We start from the raw sequence: 14786 nt of genomic DNA on the forward strand, positions 1-14786 counted from the left end.
GTGCTTTTCTCTATGATGTCTTCAAAACTTCCCCAGCCATGTAAGAAAGAACCAACTACACATGGGTAGGGTGTTTTTTGTTTTTGTTTGTTTTGTTTTTATACCTCAGCAGCTGCCTGTCTGCTTTTCCTTTTACAAAATATAAATCTAAACTGTCCCCAAGTACTGGAAAATAAACAAGAAAGTAAAAACAGCAAATCATATTAATTATGGAACAAAAACCCTTCCTGCTGATCAGATTTAATATATTGCTGAAAGTCCTTCCTCAGCCTTTCAGTCTGTGCCTGCTAGTGATCTGTGGTTGAGTAGCTGGTAGCTACATTGCTAATCTGGGATGGCAGCCCAGAGGACTATCTTGAACCTACTACAGAAGCCAGCTACCCACCACTATTGTCTGTGCCTTTGTTTACAGAAAAATATGTCGTTCTAATCCCATGTGTGGTGGGAAGTGGAGTGGGCGGTTTGATTCCATGTGTGAGGGTTTTTATTTGAAAGAAATCCAGTATCCAAACATCAAGCTCTGCAGATTACATTACCGATGTCCTCTACAAAAATGTGTACGAAAGAAGCAGTTGTTAAAGTCCCACGCATTGCTGCATATATACTGGACTGCTGCTGCACTTGGCTTCATCCACCAAGAAAAGACTGTAACAATGAAGAAATGGTCACTAAGAAATTGGTGTTTGTTTAGTGTTACAATCAATGCTCTGTTAATCAGTTAGAGCTTTACAATAAAACTCCAAAATGGTTGTTTTATAGCAATCAATATACTTGACATTTTCCTGTTTATCGATCATTGCTTAAACTTGCTGATACATTGCAGGATAGTTGTACGGTGCAGCTGTGATTCCAATAATGGTAATGTATGCATGGATACGGGAGTTGAGTCTTATACTAAACAGAGGTGTAAAAAAAATCACCAGGCCCTTTGCAATACATACACTATTTACAGTTTATCATTCACGAACATCTTTGTGAATAATTTAGTGGGTACCAAATCTTTATTAGGCTTCATAATTTTTTGCTGCAGCTGTGCATAGACGAGCATTTGTTTATTTATTTTTTATCTCTGCAGTGGTCCTTTGCACTGAGCTTAGATTTGATACTTTTTTTTTTAATTTAGTGAATCCAATGAAGCCCCCCCCCCCCCCCCCCCCCCCCACAAAGCAAACAGAAAATGATTAAATTACAATTTCTCAGTTGAAACCTTGTTTGGATGGATGGATGGATGGAGTGAGTCCTCCACCAGAAGCCTGGGAGCCTGAGGGTCTTGCACAGTATCTTTGCTCATCCTAGGACTGTGCTCTTCTGGAAAAAGATTTTAGAAGTCATGCCTGGGATCTGCTGGAGCCAATTGCGTAGTTTGGGGTCACTTCTCCTAGTGCTCCCATTACCGTGACAACCACTCTTGCCTCCACCCTTCTCTACCTTTTTTCTCAGCCCTTGGTACTTATCTTGCCTCCACCCTTCTCTACCTTTTTTCTCAGCCCTTGGTACTTATCAACCTTTTATGTGTTCCTTCTTATTCATGTTGCTATAACTAGCTACATCCATTACTACATCCTTTTTCCTCTGCTTGTCCACCACTACTATCCTGTTGGTTAGCCCTCACCACTTGGTCTTTCTGGATCTGTAAGTCCTACAGGGTCTTAGCTTGGTCATTGTCAACCACCCTAGGGGGTGTATTTCATTTTGACCTTGGGACTTCCAGGCCACATTTGGCATTCCAGTATACTACCTTCTGCCAGATACTCTTCCAGTATTGCTTCATCTCCACACTAGGTGGGACTGTTCTCTTATGGTTTCCCTGCCACCGAGAATGCATCTTGGATGGTTCAGTGGAGAACATCTGGGTGATTCTGCTGGCTTCTGTCTGTCTGGTATAGCTCTTCAAGCAGTCAGAAACTGACAAGGAAAGATTCACAGCATTGGCTAAGGTCTCGGATACAGCAGCTGGTTGTATTTCTTATCCCTTTCTTCATCACACCACCTGGTGGGGCTGGTTGTGGCTGTTCAGCAAGCATTACCCTCAATTGAGAAGGAGAATAAAGGGAAGGGAACTGCAGAAAGTTGTAATGTGTGACTTCCTTATCTGCAATTCTGGCAAATCAGCTGATCTCAGTGACATCCCCCATTTTGTTCTAAAAATCCAAACATTCATGATGTGCTGTTTAAGCTGATTAAGCTTGCAGACATTTGCACCTTTGCCGAATTACCTAGGTACATAACATCTCCCCTTTTTCATGCTCTGTTTAACTTACTCAGTGTCAGATCCTTTGAGATACTTTGCCAGTTCTGCACAGAATTTTTTAGTGTTTTCCTTGTGTCTGTTTTTTATTTTATTTTTTTAATTTATATAGATGGAGTGGTGCTGCATACGTGTTATTTAAAATAGGTGCCACTATTTTACTATACAGCAGTGAATTCTAAAAATTTATTAGACAAAGAACCTATTTTTGGACTTCTGCTTCTTTATGCCACAACAGTGTATTTTAAATCAAGCAGTCAATATGGAATTGAACTGTAATTTTAAAAGCATGATATTTTTGCAAATTTTACAAATGAAAAAAAAAAACATTAAAGCTGATAGATGCCTTGATTGGCATTATTCAGTGCCTATAAACTATGAAACGTGAATATTATGAATTTGCGACTTCTGAAGTTATGGTTTGTCATGATTTATGCCTGAATTAGACTTGAGTGGAAAATTTACATCATAACTTACAATGTAACTGGAAGACCCTCTTAACCCTATGTCGTACGCTTCCACATAACCTGACATGCACCTCCTGAAAAATGTAACTACATGACCGAAATACATGGAAAGTTGTGGGTTAAAAGGGGTTTCCAGTTATGTCGTAAGTTATGATGCAGCTGCAGAAGCCTAAATCAGGCATCAGCAGCAACGGCCACATTGTTCAACAGTCCTGAAACATAGGGCCATATTGGGTTCCTGTAGAAAAGAATGATAGTGGCTTCTTTAGATAAAGCAAATATTAAAAATAATCATAAAAAAATATCATTCAGTAGCAACACCAGGGATGAAAAATCAAAGAATAAAAAGACAACAACGGCAGCAACAGCACACGAAAGAATAAGTAAGTAAAAGGCAAGACAAAGTGAAAGATTCTCAATAGCATGATAAAACAGATGTTCCACCAAATGACACATTGGACCTGTGACCAACATAACAGGGCTCTTTTACATCAAGCTTTGAATTTCTTAACACATGTTTAGTATAAACGACTTGCAGTCTCTCCATCTGTCTCACCATGTCTTAAAAAATTACCCCCATCTGTTTATTCTAAAGTATAAAACACTTGAATACCAATCTGTCCATCTAACTTAAACAATAAAAAAACTACATTCAAGGTCTTAAACACCTAAAATGTTCAAAACTGAACTATGAATTTAATATTTAAAAAGATTTTTAAAAAATAATTGAAAAATGTGTACATAATTGTCAATTTTACAATAATCTCATGACCTAAGAATTATGTATAAGCTCGTAACTTGTGCTCAAAAATAAATAAATTAATAAACAATTCTCTCAGGATTCCAATTCCTTGACAGCTTGTCACACTTAAAAAAAAAAGTAACCGCTTCATTTTAGTGTTGGGATCACAACAACAGATTGTTTTCCTTCTGCCTCTCAAAAAGCAGGAAAAGCAGCAAACAAGATTTTAATGATTTGACAGTTGACTCATTTAAATGCCACTCATGTCCATTGAAGGCATCTTTTACAGAATGTGTTGAAGAATATGCAGTTGGTGGGTTGAATTTTGTTTAACATCTGTCTTCTCTTGTTTTTCTGCCATTTTAGTTACCATTGGCAGCGATATTTCTTTAATTTTTCACTGAATGTACCATTTCACACTTTGTGCAATGAATAATATTTTCCATTCCCACGTCTTGAAAAGCACAGGTTTTAGGTTTGAGCAGTTGTTTGAGCACATTTGAATAATATAAATTTACTACTAGCCTTCCACCCAAACATAAAATTCTTAAGAAAGTTTTGCTATGTATTCATTCACCAGGTTTACAGAGCAATGATGTAATTTCAGACTTGAAATAAAATGTGCTGTACTGGTTTACTTACTCAAAAGCTTCAGTTTATATATAAGATGAGGGCATTAAAATGCACTTTTACAGTGCTTCTTTCTAATGTCTTTTTGCTGTTCTAACAAGTTCAGACCCAACAAACACCATTTGCTTTTACTCGTGTCTCTTGGACACATCTGCTAAACATGCAGCAAGTTTGTTTTGACACATAGCATATGGCTTTTGTTTTGAGAAGAATTCCTTTTGGGTTCACATTTACATTTGTAGCACTTAACTGACACTTTCATCTGGCAACTATTGAATAAGCATCATTTGCTTACAATAATTATTGCGTGCTAAGCACATTGATATAGATCACTGTAAATGGTAGTATGAAGCCCCTTTCATGTGCTCTTAACTTTCCACAGCATTTGAATGTGTCTTCACTTCACTCTGGTCAAATCTTTCAAAGGTTAGAATAACAATATTACAACGGTTAGATCTCCATGATAATGCAACATGTGAAAACTGCATTTAGTCACATTAATTGACAAATATAAACAAGATCATGATACCCTGACATAAGAAAGACACAACCAAGAACGCATTTCAGCCATCAGCAGACTTTCTAGGAACTGAACAGTCTTTTGGTCAACTTAAAGAATTTAAAGAGTAGCTCTCTGCATCTAAGAGCAGTGGGAATGTGAAAGCATGGTGTGAAAGGAGATAAAAGCTCAGAAAATCTTCTTTTGAGCCATACGTCTCTTGTTATTCCACTATGTCTGTAATAAAGAAGGAACTTCAAACAAGAACGTGACAGTAACATGAGCTGACTGTGGTTCTGGCTCTCAAGCTAGCCTGCACGAAGGCATTATAGGTCACTTGGTGTAGAGTCCAGGCTCACATATACAGCAAATACCACTCATACAGTGACTCACTCCTGTACAGTTTCCTGTACGTTTCACTCTGTTGGCATCTTAAACAGCTCGGGCTAAATCATCCTGAAGATCATCTATAAGATAAATTTAGTTAACAGGAGGGTGTGTAGCAACAACGATCAATGCCTCGCAGGCTTTCACTTTCTCCTAATGCTTTAGACCTTGGTAAAATTGAAATTTTCTGGTGAACAATGGATGTTCCTTGTATGTTCAGCACACTTTGAGACACTAGAGGAAAAACAACTTGGCCTTTTTGTTCTTTGTCTTTGTATATATATACACAGCCTTTTAAAGGAATCTATTTTTTCAGCTAAGAAATTGTTACTTGCGTCATGACAGCAGGAATAAATTATGCCTTTAACCAGATTTAGATAGTAGCTACTTTTCAGTGCAGTTTCTGAGCAGTTATGCACCATAGTGATAACCACAGTGACTAACATCGTCTAAAAGTTCATCTTTTTGCCAGATTAACCCTCTCAGGCTCAAATTAAGTTTTTTGTTGCTAATGCACAACCAAGTCCTGCAGTGGTACTTCTGAGTAAAAAAACCTCGTAAAATATGTATGTGGGGTAATCAGGTTGTTAGTTTTTAACTGTTGCAAATCGGCAACGTCTGCCTTGAGAGGGTTAAGTGTCAGTTTAATGAACTTAAAAATATTACTTCTAATCTGTTGAAAAATCAATGATTAACAACTGGTAAAAAGTAAAAGTAAAGTAAAAAACTGAACAGAAATGTAAATTTAAATAACATCAGCGGAACACATAAACCTTGAGGTCTTAAAATCTTCTTTTCTCTCCTAAAACATTTACTAACATGTCCAAATCACTTTTAATCCTGGGTAGACTTACTAAGCCCTTTGAGTAACTTTCATCCTGAGGAGAGCTGTCATTTTATAGCCTTTTAAAGCCTCTGAGCTTTAAACACATGGAATTTCCAAGTAATATAGTCTAATTTTATCAAAGGAAGATACCTAGAGTCAATACACAGAGGAATTTACACTGCTTACATTGTTCCAAGGACAAGCTGTTTATATATAGTTCATTTAATGAACCTGGCTAACTGGCTAATATTAAGGCATTGCTTGTAACTTCTGATTGAGAAAAGCCTAAAACCCAAAAGCAAGACAAAAGAAATGCGTAGGTTACTGGTATCTTCCTGGCACGAAGATGTAAGAAAGTGGTCATGCTAAAAGCAAGGCCCAGGTTATGAGCTAAAGTATTACCAATAAAACAGATATTAAGAGAAAGCTGGAAAGGTTTGGATGAATCAGTTGATTGAACTGGATGGATTGTGAACAGTTGTACACAGTGTTATTCTTCTGAAAACATCATGGTGACCTTTCAGAACCTCAGCACCCGTAATTCTGAAATCTCATGTGAACACCGAAATGTTTACAAAAAAAGGTGTGGATCGAAGAGTCAGACTCCTGAAAAGTGTATACCTGCATCTGAGATCTCGAGTGTGGTGTGAATTTGTAGCAGCTATCATACTTGGCTGGTGTTTCTCTCCCTTTCCGTCTTCTACCCCCCATTCGCCCAGCCTTGTTGTTGCCTCTGTGTCACACTTCTGTCTCTAGTTCCTTTCTTCTGTCTCTTTCTTTCTCTCCGAATCTTTTTATCTCTTTGGTAACTGTAAATATGCTCTCCTATAATCAGATCAAACACCGGACTTATGCCTTCATGACACTGTGGGGCAGATGTCCTAAACAGGGCAAAACAGCGTGTGAGTGCAACCCCCAAATAGCGCTGATATTTGGGGGTTGATTTACAAAAATTGTGCTTTTTTTTAAATAGGTGCAGTCAGTTCATTTCAATATGACATGCCCAATCTGCCAAGAACCATGCAAGTTGATATTCAGCTAAGAGTAACTTACTAACACTACAGGCACAGCTCATTACTTGCTGTGAGAAAAGCATATAATTATAGGTCCATGTTCATGTCCATGTGTACATTAAATGTACGCCTACAGTGGCGGTCTGGCAGAGAGAGTTGTTATGATCAAACAGGCTTCAGTAATTACCAGACGCCAATGTAGGACTGTAAGCTGTACAAAAATATTTTTACATTGTGTTCATGTATTAAGACAACATCTCTTTAAGAGATAAACCAGAACCGGAAATACCCGACTGATAAAAGTTTATTTCTATACTCTGCGACTGGTGGTGTGACCACAATTTTTCTATGCTAGATTTGTTTAGTTTTAAAAAATGGATCTGGAGATTTGATGTGAGAGTCTTCTGTGCATCTGTGATCGATATCTCAGCTATTGTCAAAGTGCATACAGCTGAATTTGTGTAGCTCCACTACTAAAAACAGTCATGAGACACAGTTCACGAGATCGCAGTGTGTGCGCTGTCCATGGTTCTGAAATCTTTTTTTTTTTTTATGAAAAATGTAGGTTTAAAGTTTATTAACATAAATGCATTGATCAGAAGAAAAACAAATATTACCTTCAGACTTTCAAACCAAATCAAACAGAAAAAGCGACTTTTTCTCTCAAGCACAGACTTACTGTGCTTGAGGTCCAAGGCCTGATTATTTTTAGAATTGGTTCAACATCATTATCCATCTATTCTCTCTGTTCTTCAGCTATTTCACTTTGAACCCCATTGTGAAATTCCTGCCACAGAAGTGTCAGTATGTTGTGTTGCTCCTTTTGACTGGTGGTTCCAGGTCATTTATGGAGCAAATTTACATTTAGGTGGCTTAGAAATTTGTATGTTTTCATCAGATCTTCATCTGGCTTTTCAAACACATTTTTCAACACAAGTTGAACAATGTTTCATTCTTTTAGGATGTGCTCTTAAATCTCTGCAATGCAACCATAATTCCACTATATGAAGTACTTAAAATAATACATGCTTTTTTCAGCATTAGACATATCAGTCCAATAAATTGCATGTTCCAGTTGTTAGTCAGTGTGTTTGTGTACAACATTTAACTATTCTTCCCCCTGTATTTTGTACTTGAGAAAGGAACTCCCAAAAACGCATATGGAAGATGGTTGGTCACAAAAATTGACAAATGAATTCTCTCCTCTTAATCACAGTCGTGTCGCTGTGGTCTCTTTGTAAATAATAACAGTACATTTTTTATGGCAAAAACCACTTAACCCTGGTAAATCTGGCTTTATATCTGCGCTGATGGCACTACTAAGAAGGTATGGTGGTTTCAGAGACAACTTTGCATCCCTATTTCCTGGCGAAGGCTTTAACATTTAACAATTAAATAGACGACTTTTTTTTTCTTCGTCAGTCTGAAAATGGAACTGATGTTACAGGATTAAATTAGGTGTAAAGGGAAATAATTGGATTTAAGTGAGTCTCTTGTTTAACAGAGCAAATTGTTATCTTGTTCCTGCACCTATTGTTTGTTTTCCTGGGTCAGCATTCCTTTGAGGAAGGCATCTACACTTTCTCTTTAGACAACGTAGTCTTTGTTAGCGTTAGTGCATTTCTGCATTTCCATAGGTGAAGCCTACAGTTTCTTTGGTAAACTAAACAGTAAGTGTGGGTGAAATATGCATAAGGTTATGATTAAAATATAAGGTGGTTTAAAAAAAGGTTGTACTCAACAAAGTCAATCAAGTGTAATTATTTTGACTCGATTTGATGCTTCGGCCAGCTATATTCTCTTTCATATTCAATCCGGATTTTTTTTTTTTTAAGTCAAGTAGCAAATATGTAATAAAACCTGAGTTTGCTTAATATATTACAGGGAAGGCAGTCTGCATAAGTAAAGTAAACATACACCAAAAAAGGAAAAGGAGACATAATCACATTGACAGAAAGAAAAATTGCATTTGTGATGTTAAAAAAGCAGAGGGGAAATTTATTTATAGTGTAGGTTCTTGGCATTCTTGGCATTGCCTTTTCTCTTTACTTACTCTTTATTTCTTAACTTAGAAAACTAATGTTGAGATGCCAATAAACAAAGCACTGCTCCAGATAAAAAGGAGAAAAAAATCTATTGTAATGCTCTGTGAGCTACCTGTGACCAAGGGGAGCACACTCTAATTCTTAATGAGTAAAACCTTTTTTTAATACAGTTAAAGGTAAGGTCAAGTTATGTGTGTAATTATGGGTTGGTGGGCTTTGTTCATTTCTAATGCAAAATGTGATACTGAATAATAATCTTGTTTCACGACAGAGCTGCATGAGGTACACAAAAAATATAAATAATCCTGATTAATAAAGAAGTAGGCGAATTAGACAAAGGGAAACAAATCGAAAGAGACAGCGCATTGAAGTTTTGCTTGTCTTCCTGCATTACACTGAAAAGTAGACCTACAGAGGAAGAGCATCACATAGAGACTTGTCAGTCTTGGCTGAAGCAGCTTAGGGACGCAGCCTTGTCCATCATCCTTCTTGCTGACAGACATGGACAAAGGCACATACGACCAAAGACCTGACAGATGCAGAACATAGTGTCTTTCTATCTCCTTACATATATGACAGTCTATGTTTTTTATGCATGTTCAGAATTTCCAATCAGGTGAGCAAAATCTTATATTTTTTCATGCATTTAATTTCAAGGGTAAACCGTCAATGCACAGTACTCTAGTTTCTTGATTGAAACCACATGCTGCTTTAAATTCACCATTTTCACTTTTTATTGAATCAATGCTGATTTTTGGCATGAGGACTTTAGAAACTTGACGATTAGCATTTTGATGACTATACAGAGATCGCAGACTGTATGGTGTGTGTAATAGTGTGTGGTTCAGTTAATGAACAAGTTATGAAAAAGGTATGTGAAAAACAATCCACTGGACTAATATTTCCACATAAAACCTACTTCTGAGTGGTGATTTTTGCCTCTCTCCCCTCTCCAATAATTTGAATGACCCTGTTGCACATGTAAACACACTGTTTCATGCCAAAGGTCATTTCATTAAGCTTCAAAGTATATTTTGTATGACAAAGATGTTCTTGGTAGCTGTCACGCAGGAGAATTCAATACATATTTCTGCATTTTAAAATGATAATACAAACAACAGAGTAGCGCATAACCAACTGCATCAGTCATCAGTAGGTGTGTTATTAAAGTAGATAACTAAAATTTATTGAGAAACTATAGGATTAAAAAATTGCAGCAGTTGTTAAAGTATTATTGTTTGTGTCAGAAATATAGATTTCTGACATAAGATCCATTTGTAATACTGGAAAATATAGAAATATGATAATAGACAGTTACACAGAGCATACGCAGAGTAACACTATTACTGCAACTAGGTGCCTTGTGATAAATACAAATTAAATAATCGCTCTCTTTCAACCACTAATATCCATCCACCCATGTTCTGCCCTTTGTCTGGGTCCAGATTGGAAGGGACTTCCCTATCTCCAGCCAACTCCTTCAGCTCCTCCAGGGGATCACTGATGCACTGCTAAGCCAGCCGAGAGATGTAATCTGCCCTGGGATGTCCTCTCGGTAGGACATGCTCAAAACTCCTCACCTAGGAGACATCCATGTCAAATGCCTAAACCACCTCAACTGGCTCCTCGCAGAGGAGCAGACATCAGGATGTCCGCCTTTATCAGTGACCCTATTTTATCTGGTACTACCCAGGGCTGAGGACCATTGGTGAGAGTTGGAATGCAGATTGAGCAGTACATTGAAGCCCTCTAGCATAGCTAATCCATGACCTCTCATATCAAGAAAATGGCACAGAGACATGAGAGTCATAAAAAAGGAAACACCACAATGGTGACATGGTTCTCACTCTGATCTGTACTTGAAACCAAAGTAATTTAAACACTCGAGCAAAAGGCTTTTTTTCTCCCTTTTGACATAACTGTTACACTGTTTGGTTGTTTATGTGTATGAATTGTAGGTACTGCAAGATTTTGCATGGTTTTATACTATGAATATGCAAATTATGTTTCTGTAGAGCGTTTAAGAAGGTGCTTTATTTGATATTATATCATGAGATCTGTTACATTACAATATGTTGAATTACAAGACGACTGAGGTTTGTGCTCTCACATGAGACTGTTATTTTATTTTATTGCATTGCATTCGCTTCACTATTTTAGCATTTTGTTTTATTTTATTGCCTGTGGAGTGGTGGGGAAATTTTGTTCTTAAATTCATTTTTTCACCTAAATGTTTTATTTATAATTTGTCTTTGCAAAACCTTGTCCTTTAAAAATCGCTCCAATGATTTTTGTTTTTCTCAGTGAATGTTCAAATGTACATTTCTACTCCCTCATATTCCATTCCTGTCATTCTGTCATTCACAGAATATCCTAACTCTTTCGCCAAACTTGCTTTGCTTTACATGCGTTTGCTGCCACTGTATGTGTAGTAACTTTACTTTGAAGTGGCTTGAACTGTGTGGTTGTTGAAGATGGGAGATGGCGAGAGAAAGAAGTGAGTGAGAAAGGGAGATAGAAGAGATTGAAGAAAGGAAAGGAGTGGAGACAGAACCAGAAAATGCAGAATGATGGCACAGTTTTTCCTCCCACATTCAGCTGCTGAATTATAAAATAGAAGTTTTCATTTTATACTGCACTACAGAAAACTCATAAATAAATATTCACTGTATTTTATTTGCATAGACAATGAACAAAGTACACTTCCTTTATTGCAAAATGCAACTTTTGCTCTTCCTTTCTCCTTCATGTTTCCTGATTGCAGCAAAATATAAAATGATGAGCGGGGAATGTTTTCACTTTTCAAAATACACCAAGAAAAAAAATACTTTAGAGTGAAAAAGAAAAAGTAGGTTTTCAGGTTGTTACAAGAGGTTCACAATTTTGTGCCAAACACAACCAAACACAAAAAAAACAGCTTGATTAGATTATTACTGACATACGCAGGTGTTTTTATACATACACACTCACAAGAATATCATGTACAGAGAGCTTATCAAGGGAAGGGTATGGCATGTTTGCAGACAGTTTTGGCAAGACATAAAGCAAGAGAAACACAAGAAAGTAATAATGAGAAAGAAATAAAAAGTGGAATTTTTTTGCCTCCTACTTCTGTGTTGAGGAAAACTTTTTTTTACTTCAGAGTGTGTCTTTGTCAGTGTTGTTTGTGTATGTGTGTTAATAAGAAGAGGTGTAAACACAATAGTGTGCATGTGTATGCATGCTTATAAAGTGTATTAATAAACTGAGGGAGGGTCTCGTCAAGGTGATAAATAGAACAGAGCACATCGGGACAGATTAGAGCGAGAGTGTGAACAAAAAAAGAAAATAAAGAGATTAACTATAGGATGTCTTGAGAATGAAGGATTGAGGAGGGGCAGAGGGAGGGATGAAGCAATGTATACTGGGAAGGAAGGGAAAGAAATCACTGAGGAATGGATGAAAGGGTGAACAGAAGCTTTATAGGAGGAGGTGAAGAAAAAGAAATGAGACTGAGAGATGAAAGAGTGGACCTGGCTGGAAAAAAATAAAGGAACTGGGGAATGATGGTGATGAAGGAATAGAGATTAGAACATCTACAAGGGAACAATGGAGTAACAGGACGAGGATGGGGATGGCAGGTGATGAGGACATTATCTAGATCAGCGGTTTCCAACCTTTTTTGCGCCACGGACTGGTTTATGCCCGACAATATTTTCACGGACCGGCCTTTAAGGTGTCGCGGATAAATACAACAAAATAAAACTAATACCGGTACCGGAAAAAAGAAGATTTATTCATAACACACCTGAAAAGACCAAGGAAAACCGAGTAAACGATAAAAACGATAACAAAATAACGCTGAAAACCGATAAAAACCCTGAAAACTATACATTTCACACCTTAGCCTCAACTCTCGCGGCCCGGTACCAAACGACTCACGGACCGGTACCGGTCCGAGGCCCGGCGGTTGGGAACCGCTGATCTAGATTAAAGAGAAACCTGGATTTAAAAAAATATGCCAGTGCTATACTGAAAGAAGGTCAACATAAGGAAAACAAGACTGGAAGAAAAGAAAAGCGTGGAGAAAGGTGACAAAAAAAGTGTCAGAAAGAGACAGAAAAGTGGTGAAGCATACTGATGAGAGGAAACGGGAGTGAAGAAGGAAAATGGAAACAAAATTCCTAATCATGTCCCTGAATAATTACTAATTCATTGTAGCCTTTCTCATAAGCAGAACTGCATTCTCTGAATTAGCCATAATCTCCACCGCAAAACACATCTGATTCAGCCTGCTTGCAGCAATTATTCAGTAAAACTCTTAACTTTCTTAAGAGCCTTTGCTGTCACTCCTTTGTCTTCTCCCACCAAAACATACCGTGGGAGTCGGCACCATGCTGCGTGAATCAATTTTAAAAGGCGTTCTATACAAAGAGAGTATGGCACGCATCAGAGATTAAAGAAAATCAGTGAGAAAATCGGGGCAGGGAAATTCCAAGCGATGCAAATTGAATTTTTAAGCAAATTGTACCTTAACTGTCACTGTAACAACTCAGCTTTCTTTTCTCTTCGGTTTATGATGTGCTTGTGTGAACTTTAGATTAACCTTGCTTTCTCTTTTTTTCTTACTTTGTCTCGTTCTACATTCTTCTCTGCAGGGTGTGGTTCCAGTCAGGTATCAACTTCCTGGCTGTGAAACCCAGCAACCTTGTCGCATGGGAGATCAAACAGGAAATGGCACCGGGAAGCAGTTCGTTGGCAGTTATGTGCCAGAGAAAGGCCTCCTCCACAGCAGAGAGGTAGGAGTCAAACTCTCATATCTATTCTTTTTTAACTGCTACCTCTGCCATGCAGCAGCTATTTAACGTATCCCTTTTATAATGAGTAGTTGTGGGTGAGTAGCTGTTAGAAATGGTCTTTGATCTTTGTGCTTCAGGGCCATAAGAATGATAGTGCCACACATTTCTTAAAGCAGTCTTAGTTGTCTTTACAGTGACAGTAAAAGTGTCAGTTAATTTAAGAAAAGAAATTATTACAAGATCATTTTTTTTGACAATAACAATAACCATAAATTGTGTACTCATACATTAGCTTTGAGTTTAAAAGGTATAGGTGGCTCTTTTAGATTCTTACTGTTTTTTTTATTGAACACAACAATCTGTAAGCCATCTTTGAATCAGAAATTTAAGAAATCAGAAATTAAACATAGATAAGATAAGATAACCTTTATTAGTCCCACACGTGGGAAATTTGTTTTGTCACAGCAGGAAGTGGACAGTGCAAAAGTTATGACGCAAAAATTAGAATACAATAAGAATAAATACAGTACACAGCTGTACAGAATAGAATAAAATAATATACTATATACAGTAGAATAAAATAGAATAAAAATATACAATAAGATAAAAATAGAATACGAATGCTATATACAACTGAGTAAAAATACAACGATGCCAGAAAGGATTATTGCACTTAGTGTTATTGCACATGTGTGGATGTGTGTGTTTGTTCAGTTAAAGTCTTTGTTGTGGAGTCTGACAGCAGTGGGGAGGAAAGACCTGCGAAATCTCTCCGTCCCACACCGTGGGTGCTGCAGTCTCCCACTGAAGGAGCTGCTCAGTGCTGTCACAGTCTGCTGCATGGGGTGGGAGACGTTGTCCAACAGGGATGACAGCTTAGCCGCCATTCTCCTGTCACTCACCACCTCCACTGGGTCCAGAGGGCATCCTAGAACAGAGCTGGCCCTTCGGATCACCCTGTTCAGTCTCTTCCTGTCCCCAGCAGAGATGCTGCCGCCCCAGCAGACCACACCATAAAAGATAGCAGAAGCCACCACAGAGTCATAGAAGGTCTTCAGGAGTGGGCCCTCCACCCCAAACGACCTGAGTCTCCACAGCAGGTACAACCTGCTCTGCCCTTTCCTGTAGAGGGCGTCTGAGTTATGAGTCCA

The 14786-nt window shown here is 37.8% G+C and overlaps 1 protein-coding gene across 1 annotated transcript in view; it reads left to right on the forward strand.

Annotated features, from left to right (window-relative positions):
* Positions 1 to 14786, forward strand: part of LOC113033269 (transmembrane protein 132C) — a 293196-nt gene that overhangs the window by 131852 nt on the left and 146558 nt on the right. Inside the window, exon 4 of the mRNA XM_026186903.1 lies at positions 13495 to 13635. Within this exon, the coding sequence (XP_026042688.1) occupies positions 13495 to 13635 (141 nt within the window). The remainder of the gene's footprint in view (positions 1 to 13494; positions 13636 to 14786) is intronic.

Source organism: Astatotilapia calliptera, chromosome 12 (genome assembly GCF_900246225.1).
Source record: "Astatotilapia calliptera chromosome 12, fAstCal1.2, whole genome shotgun sequence".
NCBI lineage: Eukaryota > Metazoa > Chordata > Actinopteri > Cichliformes > Cichlidae > Astatotilapia > Astatotilapia calliptera.